At 36.9% G+C, this 18,087-nt stretch overlaps 1 protein-coding gene across 22 annotated transcripts in view; it reads right to left on the bottom strand.

Annotated features, from left to right (window-relative positions):
* Positions 1 to 18,087, bottom strand: part of LOC139962741 (complement receptor type 1-like) — a 106,029-nt gene that overhangs the window by 55,257 nt on the left and 32,685 nt on the right. For 21 of the 22 annotated variants that reach the window (XM_071963007.1, XM_071963025.1, XM_071963023.1 and 18 more), the window contains 10 exons: positions 16,636 to 16,821; positions 15,602 to 15,784; positions 14,468 to 14,653; positions 12,488 to 12,673; positions 11,462 to 11,644; positions 10,335 to 10,520; positions 8,929 to 9,114; positions 8,551 to 8,739; positions 7,028 to 7,213; positions 6,481 to 6,666 (listed from right to left, as the gene is read on the bottom strand). In XM_071963007.1, the coding sequence (XP_071819108.1) occupies positions 6,481 to 6,666; positions 7,028 to 7,213; positions 8,551 to 8,739; positions 8,929 to 9,114; positions 10,335 to 10,520; positions 11,462 to 11,644; positions 12,488 to 12,673; positions 14,468 to 14,653; positions 15,602 to 15,784; positions 16,636 to 16,821 (1,857 nt within the window). The remainder of the gene's footprint in view (positions 1 to 6,480; positions 6,667 to 7,027; positions 7,214 to 8,550; positions 8,740 to 8,928; positions 9,115 to 10,334; positions 10,521 to 11,461; positions 11,645 to 12,487; positions 12,674 to 14,467; positions 14,654 to 15,601; positions 15,785 to 16,635; positions 16,822 to 18,087) is intronic. The other variant, XM_071963024.1, reaches the window with a different exon arrangement.

The raw sequence follows: 18,087 nt of genomic DNA, 5'->3' as shown, positions 1-18,087 counted from the left end.
TGGCTATCACTGAAAGCCTAATAGACCTAGGGGGCCTAGGCTAGGCCTATATATATATTTTTTTAAATGCACTAGGCCTACAGTAAGTAGCCTTCAGAAATACAAGAATGTGTATACGTAATTATACAAAATACATGAAGGGCAATCAAACAAACTTATCATGGCCCTTGCTCTGAAAAGCTACCTGAACACCAGTACTATCCTTAAATGGAGGTTACAAAAACGAAGGCCTGATATAAAATGCACTTATATGTAATTAGCATGCAATACACTACACCTGGCGTACCTAACTACAATACAAAAATTGGTCGCGAGGGTAGCCATTTTCGTATATCTAACATGTAGCTGCCATGAGTCATAGCCAATCTGCTACAAAACAGACTTGGGGGCGGGGCTTAATCATCAAAAACGGACCTTTTTACTAAAAGTAGGGGCGGCAGCTCTGTGTTGTTTTAAGAAAGAAAAATCATTTAAACATCAAAATAAAGCAAATAAAAGCCATAAAATGTCATATACAGCTGGTAAAATTCTTATTAATACCTACCTGTAAACAACAAATGAAAGTTTAAAATGTTAATAAAATATATAATACATAGGACCCTATCTTAGACGATACCACTGTTGACAGACAATTCTATTCTATTCTCTTTCATAAAACATAAGTTTTGGAGCGTGTGCAAAAATGGGTTGTTTAAACTGGATTTCAGACCAAATTGGCCCGATTTGGACATAAATCGGTGAAAAAGTCATAGAATGAGATAAAATTCTCGAATAAAAAATAGTAACTTTTGTTGGCCTATATGATATATGCTTGCTCTGAAAATTCCAGAGAAAAAGAACTTTATATGAAGACGCTGAAAAATTTTTAAGAGAGGAGAGAGTCCCACTTACTGTTACAATATCTCTATACATGTAATGTATTGAGATAAAAATACAACATGATAGAAGTACAACAGGCAAGTAACACATTTATTCTTCAAAAGTGACAATGATTTTACAAACCTGTGCAAAAGGCATTTTCATAAGTCCATACACCATAAAGACACACTGCAGTCATGTTGCCATTGAAATCCCATCCTTCAGGACAGTCATATGTGATTTCAGTTCCATTTTCATACATCTCTCCTTCTGCTAAGTCAGGACTATGGGATACCAATGGATCTTCAAGCATTGGTTCATCACATGGTGAAGCTATTTAGAGGAACAAAAAGGTATTTGAAATGAACTTTTCATGGCAATGCTGACAGTCTTTCCAATATCATAAAAAATACAACATGATTAAAGTACAACAGGCAAGAAACACATTTATTCTTCAAAAATGACAATGATTTCACAAACCTGTGCAAAAGGCATTTTCATAAGTCCATACTCCATAAAGACACACTGCAGTCATGTTGCCATTGAAATCCCATCCTTCAGGACAGTCATATGTGATTTCAGTTCCATTTTCATACATCTCTCCTTCTGCTAAGTCAGGACTATGGGATACCAATGGATCTTCAAGCATTGGTTCATCACATGGTGAAGCTTGTAGGAGGAACAAAAAGGTATTTGAAATGAACTTTTCATGGCAATGCTGACAGTCTTTCCAATATCATAAAAAATACAACATGATTGAAGTACAACAGGCAAGAAACACATTTATTCTTCAAATATGACAATGATTTCACAAACCTGTGCAAAAGGCATTTTCATAAGTCCATACTCCATATAGACACACTGCAGTCATGTTGCCATTGAAATCCCATCCTTCAGGACAGTCATATGTGATTTCAGTTCCATTTTCATACATCTCTCCTTCTGCTAAGTCAGGACTATGGGATACCAATGGATCTTCAAGCATTGGTTCATCACATGGTGAAGCTATTTAGAGGAACAAAAAGGTATTTGAAATGAACTTTTCATGGCAATGCTGACAGTCTTTCCAATATCATAAAAAATACAAAATGATTGAAGTACAACAGGCAAGTAACACATTTATTCTTCAAATATGACAATGATTTCACAAACCTGTGCAAAAGGCATTTTCATAAGTCCATACTCCATATAGACACACTGCAGTCATGTTGCCATTGAAATCCCATCCTTCAGGACAGTCATACATGATTTCAGTTCCATTTTCATACATCACTCCTTCTGCAAAGTCAGGACTATGGGATACCAAGTCATCTAGGGGAGCGGGTTCATCACATGGTGAAGCTTGTAGGAGGAACAAAAAGGTATTTGAAATGAACTTTTCATGGCAATGCTGACAGTCTTTCCAATATCATAAAAAATACAACATGATTGAGGTACAACAGGCAAGAAACACATTTATTCTTCAAATATGACAATGATTTCACAAACCTGTGCAAAAGGCATTTTCATAAGTCCATACTCCATATAGACACACTGCAGTCATGTTGCCATTGAAATCCCATCCTTCAGGACAGTCATATGTGATTTCAGTTCCATTTTCATACATCTCTCCTTCTGCTAAGTCAGGACTATGGGATACCAATGGATCTTCAAGCATTGGTTCATCACATGGTGAAGCTATTTAGAGGAACAAAAAAGTATTTGAAATGAACTTTTCATGGCAATGCTGACAGTCTTTCCAATATCATAAAAAATACAACATGATTGAGGTACAACAGGCAAGAAACACATTTATTCTTCAAATATGACAATGATTTCACAAACCTGTGCAAAAGGCATTTTCATAAGTCCATACTCCATATAGACACACTGCAGTCATGTTGCCATTGAAATCCCATCCTTCAGGACAGTCATACATGATTTCAGTTCCATTTTCATACATCACTCCTTCAGCAAAGTCAGGACTATGGGATACCAAGTCATCTAGGGGAGCGGGTTCATCACATGGTGAAGCTTGTAGGAGGAACAAAAAGATATTTAGATATTAATTTTAAAGGTAATGCTGACAGTCTTTGAAATATCATAAAAATACAACATGATTCAATTACAGCAGAAAAGAAACAATGCTTTTCTTCAAATATTACAATGATCTTACAAACCTGTGCAAAAGGCATCTTCATAAGTCCATACTCCATAAAGACACACTGCAGTCATGTTGCCACTGAAATCCCATCCTTCAGGACAGTCATACATGATTTCAGTTCCATTTGTATACGTCTCTCCTTCTGGTAAGTCAGGACTATGGAATACCAAGTCATCTGGGGGAGCGGGTTCATCACACGGTGAAGCTTGTAGGAGGAACAAAACGATATTTAGATATTAATTTTAAAGGCAGGACAGTCATAGATGATTTCACTTCCATTTGCATACATCTCTCTTTCTGGTAAGTCAGGACTATGGGATACCAATGGATCTTCAAGGAATGGTTCATCACATGGTGAGGCTATTTTAAGGAACAACAAGGTATTTGGATATGAACAAAAAGTTATTGTATATTTATTATTTACGAAATGTTGAAATTTACTATGGATCAAGTAAAGAATATTATATAAATGGAGGAAAACATTTGAGGGAAGAATAAACTTCCTTTGAAACATTTTTGAGAAACAACTAGCATTTAGATATTTAAATTTTTCAACCAATGTTTACAGTCTTTGAAGTAGAAACCAGAAATGCATAAATGGATGTAGGATTGGATGCCGTAATTAGCTGCAAGGTTTTAAGAATCTCATATCAGAAGGTTGTCTCCTTGTTATATTGTACTTTACCACAGGTTGTTCTCTAATTCACTGACATGAAAGGACCATTGTACCATTATCTAGAACATTATGATGGTATAGTACAAATTTCTTTTACATAGTGACTTGTACCATGTGTCATTGATCATACCTCCTGCACCATGAAAGAAAATCAGTAAATGCAATTAGTGAGTTTTAAAAGATATTAATCCAATCTTAGATATTGCTGTTTATCATAAGTCCTTTTGCATCACACAGAGCCGTATATACGGTTCTGGCATCACCAACAAAACACTGCCACCAATTTTCATCCAGGTTTGTAGATTAAAAAAGGATTTCAGACTTCACCTCGAACGACCTTTGACCTCTAACAAAACTTATAGTGTCCATAAGTGAGTAGTAATACTAAATCCTACTGCAGAAAATTAGAAGCTTGCCATAAAGTTACAGAGTTTAAAAATGACAATGTACAGTTATGAAATAATCAAAGACATAGAACTATGTAGAGAGTAGGGTGATACATAAATCACGTTAGCTTTGACTTTCAATGAGGACTGTGTTGGTTTGAGGATACTTGTCAGTAAAAGAAGTATCAAAGTACTTAACTATCATGCCAATATCTAGCAGAGTTGTTACAGTTTGCTTGCTTTTCGAATGAAGTCACTGACAGGTATATTCCTAAATCAAGTCGGTACATTTACATCTAAGTGGTAAAATTACACAAACATCTTAGAGTCACTTGACTTTGGAGGTGCCTCGAATCTCTACTCCTTACAAGGCTGATATTTAGAGTTTACAAAATACTCTAAATCTCAAGTCCAGACCCTGACTGAAGCCCATTCAGACATGGCTGTGAAGGATCAGAACTTGGCTGCAAGACTTGGTTGTGAAGGACTTGGACAGTTAAGACTTAAATCATGACCAACCATTCAACTGACAATGTTAGCCTGTTTGATAGTTTACTTTCCACAAATTAGATGGAATACGTCAAATCTTTTACGGTGAAGATTTCCATCTTTAGATGAAAACCAAATAATTTTGTTTAATTTCCGTAAGAAGATTCTGCGTCAGTATGTTGCTGTAGACCACTGGTGGCTAAAGTGTGGCCAGGATGCAAATTGTATTGTGACCCTCAAGGTTTTTAACTTATGTCAATGAGTCCCTCATATATGTCTCTGCAGAGATGTACAACATTGGAGTAATGTTTTGCTCCAACCATACATTAATTGAACTACATATAAAGACAGAGTGTTCATTCAAGTTTTGATTTTATAACTACTTACAAACCAATCTACCTGCTTTTTTACCCCTTGGCTTTATCTATGATTGGGATAGGGGGGAGAGGACTGATGGGGGATTGCAGTTGGGACAGTTTATTTTTATAAAAGCATACTTCATGTCACAGAGATGTGTTTTGCAACCTATTCTTTGCCCAAAAGTAACAACTTAAGATAGCAAACGTGGTTGGAGTTGGCAGTTGTATCATCTAATCTATGGACTAAAGGAGAATCCACATGCTAAGTATGAAATTCATCCAAATTTTGCTTTGCATTTGAAGTTATCGTGCCTACAAGGCTCCGTTGACCTCCAATGACCTTCAGAGAAAACCATAGCACTGTTGTACAAGCTAAAGTTAATCCATATACCAAGTATTAAATTGAAGTTATTATGTTTACAATGATTTCAGACTTTGACTTCTAGTGACAAATGACCTTTGACCTTTACAGAAATAAATACTGATTGTTAAATCCATATGTTGGATCCACATGCCAAGTCAAACCACCATGTATTTTTGGGGTCACGGAGTGTACAAAACAAGGCATCACACACACATACACCACATTATTTGTGAATGGTGTAAAAGGAATAACAAAGTAAATTTGCATGGCTATAGATTTTGTAATGTCAATTGACTCAAGTGACCATGCACGAAAATAAATAATTGAAAGAGGTATGCTAGCCTATCAATTGAGGTACTCAACACACATGGTCGGTCTGCACACAAAGGAACGAGTAACACGAACAGCTCCATTCGATGCCATATGTGGACATTTGATGGATTACGTGACTATGTGTATTCTTCATCGTGAACACTCTATCAATCTAGCAAAGTTTACCTAGGAGTCAAACCTCTGTAACATATTTGAAATGGAATGATTGCACATAATTGGTAAGGGGCTATCGGCCAATCTAATCAATGGAAAAGCAATGGTGACTCTTTTTAGCCACGAATTCTCTGCAATAAGGATGATATTAATGCTGTGCAATTGTTGCTAGCAGCACAACTTGCAGCATTCAGTTTCAGTTTATTCCAGTGTAAATTCAAGCAATTTAGTCAGTAGGAAGCATAGCAGTAAAACTTTACAATGGAAATATGAACAATATTTCAAAGGAAATATAAACAATACATAAACATTTAGAAAATGAGGTCATATTTTTTAGAAAGAAAACAATTATAAGAGAAACATCAAAAAGACAAACTTTAAAATATTTGTCACTTGTAAATTTTCAAACAACCACCGCTAGGATTTGGAAATGTTAAGTCCTAGCTCTTTTGAGAAGTGGCAAGCGTGTATATCACTGATATAAGTCAGGATGTGATCCGAGATGTTTTGTTTACTTGTCAGTGTGTGTTGTTCTTTGAATTTGCCAGATGCAAGCAGTTTCAAGACTCTGGGTCAATAGCTCAATTCTTACATTCGAGGATGCAGAATCCTGGCTTAGTAATGTTGCAGCAGGCTACAAAAGTAAAGCATTATAAGCCTGAAGAACCAAAAATTCTCAGGAGGTACAAGACTGAAATACAAGAGAAAGACATGCTTACCTTCACAAGACGGTTCGACTTCCAACGTCCAATTGCCAAGTTGACACACTGCAGATGAATCGCCAACCAATGTATACCCATCAGAGCATGAGTAGACAACTTCGGTGCCGTTGGGATAGGGACTTGAACCGACCGGATCTCGCTCCACCGTGTCACCTGCTGGGGCATCCTCATTGCATTGTGAAGCTTATAGAATATAAAGAGAGAAAGAATTGTTTTTAGGTGGATTGAGTCATCAATCATAACATCAAAAGTGGACAACATGACAAGAATTAAGGCAAGTAGAAAAAAAGAAGGCCATGTTATGAAACTTATGATCAAATAAGTTTGATCTAATATCAAGAAAGTAACCTCAGATGGAATATGCGTGATATCAAATAGTAGTGCAAAATTCAGTATTAGTGTAACTCTTACAGAGAGGTCTCCTACAAAGAAAGAAATATAAAAATTTGAAACCAAGTAGAAATTGGAGGTAAACACGTGTCAGCTCTGATATACAGTAACTTCAAATTGGGATGGGAACAAATGCTGATTAATATGGTATTACCTGCACAAGATGGTACTGCATCCAAAGTCCAGTTTCCATACTGACATACTGCAGTTGTGTCTCCAGCCAAGTCATATCCATCAGGACATGAGTAAGCTACTTGGGTTCCATTTTCAAAGGGACCTGAGCTACTGGGCTCTCTCAACACCATTTCACCAGCTGGTGCTTGATCAGCACATTGTGAAGCTTTTTGAATGAATACAATGTACAAGAAAGACATATTTAATAAGAGGAAACATTAGTTTATTTCCCTTAAGTATGAACTAAAACTTTAAACTTATGATCAAGTTTACAAACTTTCATGATTTAGATATAAGAAGACATGCAAACTTCAAGGGACAAAGTAACAAAATTCATCACCCCAAAGTGCTTAAGCAGTAAATTAGTCCTCACATAACATGTCTTAACATGATATTTGAGTCTATGACCCTACTAGTACAAATAACATATCTTAACATGATATTTGGGTCTAAAACCCTACTAGTACAAATAACATGTCTTAACATGATATTTGAGTCTATGACCCTACTAGTACAAATAACATATCTTAACATGATATTTGGGTCTATGACCCTACTAGTACAAATAACATATCTTAACATGATATTTGGGTCTAAAACCCTACTAGTACAAATAACATGTCTTAACATGATATTTGAGTCTATGACCCTACTAGTACAAATAACATATCTTAACATGATATTTGGGTCTATGACCCTACTAGTACAAATAACATGTCTTAACATGATATTTGAGTCTATGACCCTACTAGTACAAATAACATATCTTAACATGATATTTGGGTCTATGACCCTACTAGTACAAATAACATGTCTTAACATGATATTTGAGTCTATGACCCTACTAGTACAAATAACATATCTTAACATGATATTTGGGTCTAAAACCCTACTAGTACAAATAACATGTCTTAACATGATATTTGAGTCTATGACCCTACTAGTACAAATAACATGTCTTAACATGATATTTGGGTCTATGACCCTACTAGTACAAATAACATGTCTTAACATGATATTTGAGTCTATGACCTTACTAGTACAAATATCATATGTCTTAACATGATATTTGAGTCTATGACCCTACTAGTACAAATAACATGTCTTAACATGATATTTGAGTCTATGACCCTACTAGTACAAATAACATGTCTTAACATGATATTTGAGTCTATGACCTTACTAGTACAAATATCATATGTCTTAACATGATATTTGAGTCTATGACCCTACTAGTACAAATAACATATCTTAACATGATATTTGGGTCGATGACCCTACTAGTACAAATCACATGCCTTAACATGATATTTGAGTCTATGACCTTACTAGTACAAATATCATATGTCTTAACATGATATTTGAGTCTATGACCCTACTAGTACAAATAACATATCTTAACATGATATTTGGGTCGATGACCCTACTAGTACAAATCACATGCCTTAACATGATATTTGAGTCTATGACCCTACTGGGATGTCATCTGATCAGGTCACTAACCGGTGCAAAAGCCATCTTCATGGGTCCACCCTCCATAAAGACAAACTGCAGTCATATTTCCATTGAAATCCCATCCACTGGGACATGCATAGTATATTTCAGTTCCATTTGGATACATCTCTCCTTCTGCTAAGGCAGGACTATGGGATACCAATGGATCTTCAAGCAATGGTTCATCACATGGTGAAGCTTTGAGGAGCGAAAAGAAATCATTGTTACCACCAAGGTGTTACATTTTGTATGTGATATCATAAACAAGAAGGTAACACATATTTTGCAATGCTTAGCTCTATTTTCAATGGCTGGAAATACAAATAAGTCATCAATATAGAATTTGTGATAAGGTACAAAGACGTATAAGTGAAACATATAAATCACCTCCACAAGATGGTTCTGTGTCCAATGTCCAGTTTCCATACCGACATACTGCAGTCATATCTCCTTCCAATGCATACCCATCTGGACATGAGTAAACTACTTCTGTTCCATTCACATATGGAGCGGAGCCACTCGGGGTTCGCACTACCATTTCACCAGCTGGTGCTTCCTCGTCGCAAGATAAAGCTTTTTGATAATAAGACAGTAAAGAGATGATGTGTTGAAGTGAATGAATCATGGATGGTGATGTTAAATTGTTAACCCAATGTGGCATGATAACCATCATAGCTAAATAGTTGCCAGTAACCAGTAAGCAAGTTTAGTGTAATAAAACAAACCAAAACTTTGCTTGATGTAATTGGTTTCACAATTAATCAGAGGCGAGGCAAGTTATAATGCTTGCAGGTCGTCTGAGGCAACCAAAATTCTGTTCAAACAACCACAAGTATCTTTTGAGTCTCTCTGGCGGACCATCAGTTGTTTACATCGCATTCAGATTGCATTTTATCAATACTCCCAAAATTGTAATTAAAATGATAAATTGGTCTTAATCTCCATCACTGATATGAAAGGACACTTGCGGTATGATCCACCCGAATGGGGGGAGTAGTACCGACCCAGAGACCAGTGGTAAGCCTATGATCCACCTGAACGGGGGGAGTATTACTGGCCCAGAGACTAGCGTAGGCCTATGATCCAAAGAACCCTATGGGCCTACAATCTCTCCTATACAGTATACATATTGGTCGATCTTTGTTACTTTGTTTCAATTCACTTCGCTACATTTCTGTCAACCATATTTGCTGTTTGGCAACCTGAAAGTTACGACTTTGGTTCTTCATTAGGAAAAGACCAAGCTACAAGTTAAGAACCCAGCAAATTAATGATAAAAGCAATCTGCCTTTCAAATGGCACCAGCAGTAATATATCAGACAGTGGCACTGCCTATCCAAAATTTCCCTTTTGTTCACTTTTTGAAAGCAGCCATGTCCTTTCATATACCAATTATTTCTTTTGAAACACGGGAAAATGATCGTATCGGTTAATTTTGAGATTATATGACAAAAAGTTACAATGGGTTTAGAAGGGTGACTTTATTGGAAAGTTGATAAAGTCTCTAATATAGAGAACTACCAGAACAGAATAAAGACAATTAACACAAATTTTATTACCTATGTTGATTGAATAATGGAATTAAGAATTCCTAACTTCATTTTTTAAATTTGTTAATTTGTCAAGTCTTCATCTGGAGTCAATATCGGATAATAATATATTAATATATACCTAATACTCGCATTTCACTCCATTTTGTCAAAATGCTGCCAAACATGATTGTCAAAGAATTTAAAGACAGGTCATACCGATACCAACTATAGCACCCAATGACAGAAAGGTGAATGACTTACCTGTACATGATGGATCAGTGTCTAGTGTCCAATTTCCATAAAGACAAAGAGCAGTCGTATCTCCACTCAAGTCATACCCGTCAGGGCAAGAATAAACAACCTTGGTTCCATTTGGAAAAGGACCGGATCCACTTGGGTCTCTCTCAACCACGTCGTCTCCTGGTGCCACATCATCGCATGATAAAACTATTGGTTGAGATAAAAATGAATTCAAAGCGAAATCTCTAACAATATGGTGATGAGAAAACCCCAAATTAAACAAGAGCTCAATGGGCAATATATGGTTCCTTGCTCAGTGGAATATTAAGGTGTTGTATGTCATTCCACATATCATAAGCCCACATGTACCAGCCATTACCCAACAACAGTATTCCAAGTTACAAGATACAATCTAATTTAAGGTTGTGGAGTTATTGCAAGTTTAACATTTTGGCCCGCTGACCGAAAACATGGACCTAATAATATATGCTTCTATAGTCCCAAAAATGTGGGCCAAATATAATGGGCCCTACAAATTTGGGCCCAAAGCATGTGTCCCAAACTGCATTTGAGGTGGAAATAAAATCTGGGACCCCTAAGCCCAAAATGGGTCGGAATTTTTTGAGGCCCAGTTGGTCCCAAAAAATCAAAGCCACCATGTACCAGCTATTAACCAAAAATTGTATGCCAAGTTTGGCTACAATCCAATTTACAGTTGCGAAGTTATCACAATATTAAGATTTTTATGTTTGACGCCATAATCTCATAAATATTCATAAGGTCAGCACCAAAAACGATAGTGCACAAACTCACTGTAATACATCTACTGTACTTAGCAATTATGACAAATATCCACCACCCCCACAAGTATATCATGTGAGTTGTAACTTTACCCTGTTATGATCGTCCAATGAATTTACTTATTATATACTACACTAATAATCTGACGGCAACTTTGGTATTAACAGGTTGGTTGACGTATATATTCATTTCACGAAAGAACCAAGAGCTTTAAACAAGAGGAAGCAACCAGCAGAAAGCCAATATGGCAATATCTTAATGAGAAAAAATAGGTTACAATTGTCAGGAAGAAATAAAATATGAATTTTAAATATTTAAATGTTTTATCAGTAGGTTGACTTCAATACCAGAACAACTTGGCTCTTCTGTAAACACCCAATCTCCATTCACACAGACTGCACTTGAGTCTCCATTCAGCTCAAAGCCATTTGGACATGAATATTGCACTTCTGTGCCATTAGTGTATGACTCCAGATCTGGCTTCAAGTTGACCATTGGGTCCATCGGAGCAGGATTGGCACACTCCAAAACTGTTAAAAAATTAGTAGAATGTGTAGGTGTGAGAATGAGCCTAATAAAGCCCTGTGATAATTGCAACTTTCTTCTTTGTAAAGTATTGAAAAAACATTTAGAGTAATATATTTGCAATTTCAGATGACATGAGTTTTCTAAACATTCTCCAAGATCTATTAAACTAACATGATATATATGTAATGCCATTGCATGGAGTCTTCATGCCATGTTTCTCTTCATACTAATCCGTGTACATGGGTACGCATTAACGTACAATTCATTTTGAGGTATGGTAAAGGCTTCATAATTGACCATTTCTGTAACTGACGCACCTTCGTAATTGACGCACTTTCAAATATTGCTAGCAACGATACAGCAGGCAACCTAAACCTTTCGCAGTCAAGCAGAGTTACATATTTCATGAGTTTGAATCCATTTCAGGTATATTTTGATCAAATTGTGTTTTTTTTAAAGCTTCTAACACCCTCCCCCCAGTTTTGCACGTTGTTTTGGCATTTGGAAATCTTACTACAAAAAAATAACCAAAATTACCTCAATATAATACCAGCTACTCTCTGGGACCTGACCTTTCTGAGCTTAGAGGTGCATAGCATAGCAAATAGCATCCAAAGTCAATGGATGTATACATAGGCCTACATTACAGTTAGCTTATCAACAAATGTGTCATTTTATGAAAGAACTTGACACAGCAGACATTTTGTGGTCAAATTCTGTCAAGTTGTAAACCAAATGTAGCATGAAAAATAACATAGATACATGAAAACTTGCTTGTTACTAGTAAGCAATCTAATTGAATTTGTGATAAGGTACAGAGATGTATAGTGAAACACACAAATCACCTTCACAAGATGGTTCTGTGTCCAATGTCCAGTTTCCATACAGACATACTGCAGTCATATCTCCTTCCAATGCATACCCATCTGGACATGAGTAAACTACTTCTGTTCCATTCTGATATGGAGCGGAGCCACTGGGGTTTCGCACTACCATTTCACCAGCTGGTGCTTCCTCGTTGCAAGATAAAGCTTTTTGATAATAAGACAGTAAAGAGATGGTGTTGAAGTGAATGTATCAAGGATGGTTATGTCACATCGAGACCCAATGTGGTATGATAACCAACATACAGCATAGTTGAATATTTGCCAATAACCAGTAAGCAATTTTAGTGTAATAAAACAAATCAAACTTTGCTTGATGTAATTGCTTTCACAAATAATCAGAAGCGAGGCAAGTTAAAGTGCTTGCGGGTCGTCTGAGGCGACCAAAATTCTGCTCGGACAACCACAAGTAACTTTGTAGTCTTTCTAGTGGACCATCAGTTGTTAACATCGCATTCAGTTTTAACAATACTCCCTAATTTGTAATTAAAGTGATAAATTGGTCTTAATCTCCATCACTGATATGAAAGTACACTAGCGGTATGATCCACCTAAACGGGAAGAGGGGGGGGGAGTAGTACCAACCCAGAGACTAGCGGTAGGCCTATGACCCACATGAATGGGGGCAGTATCACTGGCCCATCTTAGGCCTATGATCCTAAGAACCCTATGAGCCTCAAATCTCTCCAATACAGTTCAGATATTGGTCTATCTCTGTTATTTTGTTACAATTCACTTGGCTACATTTCTGACAACCATATTTGCTGTTTGGCAACCTGAAAGTTACGACTTTGGTTGTACGAGGGCAACCAAAGGAAAATCTTGAACATTTTTGCTGAGAAGTCAGCTGGAAGAAGCATACAGGAATTTATTAAAGGTTATAAACCAAGTTTATTCACTACCTTACTTTCCATTTTATGAATTGTCTGTTTCAAGTTAGTTGTTGCAGATCGACACTACCCAAATTCAAACTGCATCCTTATCCTAAATCTTTTCGAAGAAAATTAGTTGGCAATATCTTTGCACAGAGATCAGTCCAATCCAATTCTAACATGTTCATCCAGACTTGTATATTATCCCTTCAAGTGCTTTTCCTCCCACATAGAAACAATTTAGTCCTTTGGGTCTGGACAATGATAATGTAGAACTTGTTGCATGTTGTAACACAGTATACCCACCCCAACCAACCCCACCCACCCACCCCACATCCCTCATGCAGCTAGCTAGTACTTGGCATGAAATTCTGAAGCTAGATCCATTGAGTACAGAAATTAATTTATACTGCTCAAATGATCACTACGAGGAGAGTCATGGCAGTGTCTTAACTTTCTCCACATATTTCAGTCTTCCACTCAGACCATGTGGCCATTAGCAAGAGACCAAGCTACAAGTTAAGAACCCAGCAAAATTAATGATAAAAGCAATCTGCCTTTCAAATGGCACCAGGAGTAATATATCAGACAGTGGCAATGCCTATCCAAAATTGCCCTTTTGTTCACTTTTTGAAAGCAGCCACATCTTTTTTTATACCAATTATTACTTTTGAAACACAGGAAAACGATCGGATCGGTTAATTTTGAGATTATATGACAAAAAGTTACACTGGGTTTAGAAGGGTGACTTTATTGGAAAGTTGATTATTGTAAGTCTCTAATCTATAGAGAACCACCAGAACAGAATACAGACAATTAACACAGATTTAATTACCTATGTTGATTGAATAATGGAATTAAGGATTCCTAACTTCATATTTTTAATTCGTTTATTTGTCATGTCTTCATCTGGAGTCAATATCGGATAATAATATATTAATATATACCTAATACTCGCATTTCATTCCATTTTGTGAAAATACTGCCAAACATGATTGTCAAAGAATTTAAAGACAGGTCGTACCGATACCCACTATAGCACCTAATGACAGTAAGGTGAATGACTTACCTGTACATGATGGATCAGTGTCTAGTGTCCAATTTCCATAAAGACAAAGAGCAGTCGTATCTCCACTCAAGTCATACCCGTCAGGGCAAGAATAAACAACCTTGGTTCCATTTGGAAAAGGACCGGATCCACTTGGGTCTCTCTCAACCATGTCGTCTCCTGGTGCCACATCATCGCATGATAAAACTATTGGTTGAGATAAAAATGAATTCAAAGCGAAATCTCTAACAATATGGTGATGAGAAAACCCCAAATTAAACAAGAGCTCAATGGGCAATATATGGTTCCTTGCTCAGTGGAATATTAAGGTGTTTTACGTCATTCCACATATCATAAGCCCACATGTACCAGCCATTACCCAACAACTGTATTCCAAGTTACAAGATACAATCTACAGTAATTTAAGGTTGTGGAGTTATTGCAAGTTTAACATTTTGGCCCGCTCACCGAAAACATGGACCTGATAATATATGCATCTATAGTCCCAAAAATGTGGGCCAAAAATAATGGGCCCTACAAATTTGGGCCCAAAGCATGTGTCCCAAACTGCATTTGAAGTGGAAATAAAATCTGGGCCCCCTAAGCCCAAAATGGGTCGGAATTTTTTGAGGCCCAGATGGTACCAAAAAATCTAAGCCACCATGTACCAGCTATTAACCAAAAATTGTATGCCAAGTTTGGCTACAATCCAATTTACAGTTGCGAAGTTATTACAATATTAAGATGTTTATGTTTGACGCCATAATCTCATAAATATTCATAAGGTCAGCGCCAAAAACGATAGTGCACAAACTCACTGTAATACATCTACTGTACTTAGCAAGTATGAAAAATATCCACCACCCCCACAAGAATATCATGTGAGTTGTAACTTTACCCTGTTATGATCGTCCAATGAATTTACTTATTATATACCATACTAATAATCTGACGGCAACTTTGGTATTAACAGGTTGGTTGACGTATATATGCGCTTCACGAAAGAACCAAGAGCTTGAAACAAGAGGAAGCAACCAGCAGAAAGCCAATATGGCAATATCTTAATGAGAAAAATGGGAATATAATTGTCAGGAAGAAGTAAACATATGAATATTAAATATTTAAATGTTTTATCAGTAGGTTGACTTCAAGTACCAGAACAACTAGGCGCTTCTGTAAACACCCAGTCTCCATTCACACAGAATGCACTTGAGTCCCCATTCAGCGCAAAGCCATTTGGACATGAATATTGCACTTCTGTCCCATTAGTGTATGACTCCAGATCTGGCTTCAAGTTGACCATTGGGTCCATCGGAGCAGGATTGGCACACTCCAAAACTGTTAAAAATTTAGTAGAATGTGTAGGTGTGAGAATGAGCCTAATAAAGCCCTGTGATAATTGCAACTTTCTTCTTTGTAAAGTATTGAAAAAACATTTAGAGTAATATATTTGCAATTTCAGATGACATGAGTTTTCTAAACTTTCTCCAAGATCTATTAAACTAACATGATATATATGTAATGTCATTGCATGGAGGCTTCATCCCATGTTTCTCTTCATACTAATCTGTGTACATGGGTACGCATTAACGTACAATTCATTTTGAGGTATAGTAAAGGCTTCATAATTGACCATTTCTGTAATTGACGCACCTTCGTAATTGACGCACCTTCAAATATTGCTAGCAACGATACAGCAGGCAACCTAAACCTTTTGCAGTCAAGCAGAGTTACATATTTCATGAGTTTGAATCCATTTCAGGTATATTTTGATCAAATTGTGTTTTTTAAAGCTTCTAACACCCTCCCCCCAGTTTTGCACGTTGTTTTGGCATTTGGAAATCTAACTAAAAAAAAACCCCCAAAATTACCTCAATATAATACCAGCTACTCTCTGGGACCTGACCTTTCTGAGCTTAGAGGTGCATAGCATAGCAAACAGCATCCAAAGTCAATGGATGTATACATAGGCCTACACTACAGTTAGCTTATCAACAAATGTGTCAATTTAGGGGTGTGAAAGAACTTGACACAGCAGACATTTTGTGGTCAAATTCTGTCAAGTTGTAAACCAAATGTAGCATGAAAAATAACATAGAGCATACATGAATATTTGCTTGTCACTAGTTAGCAATTTTATTGAATTTGTGATAAGGTACAAAGACGTATAAGTGAAACACACAAATCACCTCCACAAGATGGTTCTGTGTCCAATGTCCAGTTTCCATACAGACATACTGCAGTCATATCTCCTTCCAATGCATACCCATCTGGACATGAGTAAACTACTTCTGTTCCATTCTGATATGGAGCAGAGCCACTGGGGTTTCGCACTACCATTTCACCAGCTGGTGCTTCCTCGTCGCAAGATAAAGCTTTTTGATAATAAGACAGTAAAGAGATGGTGTTGAAGTGAATGTATCAAGGATGGTTATGTTACATCGAGACCCAATGTGGTATGATAACCAACATACAGCATAGTTGAATATTTGCCAATAACCAGTAAGCAATTTTAGTGTAATAAAACAAATCAAACTTTGCTTGATGTAATTGCTTTCACAAATAATCAGAAGCGAGGCAAGTTAAAGTGCTTGCGGGTCGTCTGAGGCGACCAAAATTCTGCTCGGACAACCACAAGTAACTTTGTAGTCTTTCTGGTGGACCATCAGTTGTTAACATCGCATTCAGATTGCATTTTAACAATACTCCCTAATTTGTAATTAAAGTGATAAATTGGTCTTAATCTCCATCACTGATATGAAAGGACACTAGCGGTATGATCCACCTAAACGGGAAGAGGGGGGGGGAGTAGTACCAACCCAGAGACTAGCGGTAGGCCTATGACCCACACGAATGGGGGCAGTATCACTGGCCCATCTTAGGCCTATGATCCTAAGAACCCTATGAGCCTCAAATCTCTCCAATACAGTTTAGATATTGGTCTATCTCTGATATTTTGTTACAATTCACTTGGCTACATTTCTGACAACCATATTTGCTGTTTGGCAACCTGAAAGTTACGACTTTGGTTGTACGAGGGCAACCAAAGGAAAATCTTGAACATTTTTGCTGAGAAGTCAGCTGGAAGAAGCATACAGGAATTTATTAAAGGTTATAAACCAACTTTATTCACTACCTTACTTTCCATTTTATGAAAAGTCTGTTTCAAATTAATTGTTGCAGATCGACACTACCCAAATTCAAACTGCAATTCTTATCCTAAATCTTTTCTAAGAGAATTAGTCGGCAATTTCTTTGCACAGAGATCAGTCCAATCCAATTCTAACATGTTCATCCAGACTTGTATATTTTCCCTTCAAGTGCTTTTCCTCCCACATAGAAACAATTTAGTCCTTTGGGTCTGGCCAATGATAATGTAGAACTTTGTTGCATGTTGTAACACAGTATACCCACCCCCACCCACCCACGCCCACCCATCCACCACCCCACACCCCTCATGCGCAAGCTAGTACTTGGCATGAAGTTTTAAAGCTAGGTCCATTGAGTATAAAAATTAATTTATACTGCTCAAATGATCACTACGAGGAGAGTCATAGCAGTGTCTTAACTTTCTCCACATATTTCAGTCTTCCACTCAGACCATGTGGCCATTAGCAAGAGACCAAGCTACAAGTTAAGAA

This window comes from Apostichopus japonicus, chromosome 21, assembly GCF_037975245.1.
Source record: "Apostichopus japonicus isolate 1M-3 chromosome 21, ASM3797524v1, whole genome shotgun sequence".
NCBI lineage: Eukaryota > Metazoa > Echinodermata > Holothuroidea > Aspidochirotida > Stichopodidae > Apostichopus > Apostichopus japonicus.
Note: the sequence above shows the minus strand (reverse complement) of the source record. Positions and strands in the feature narration are given on the sequence as shown.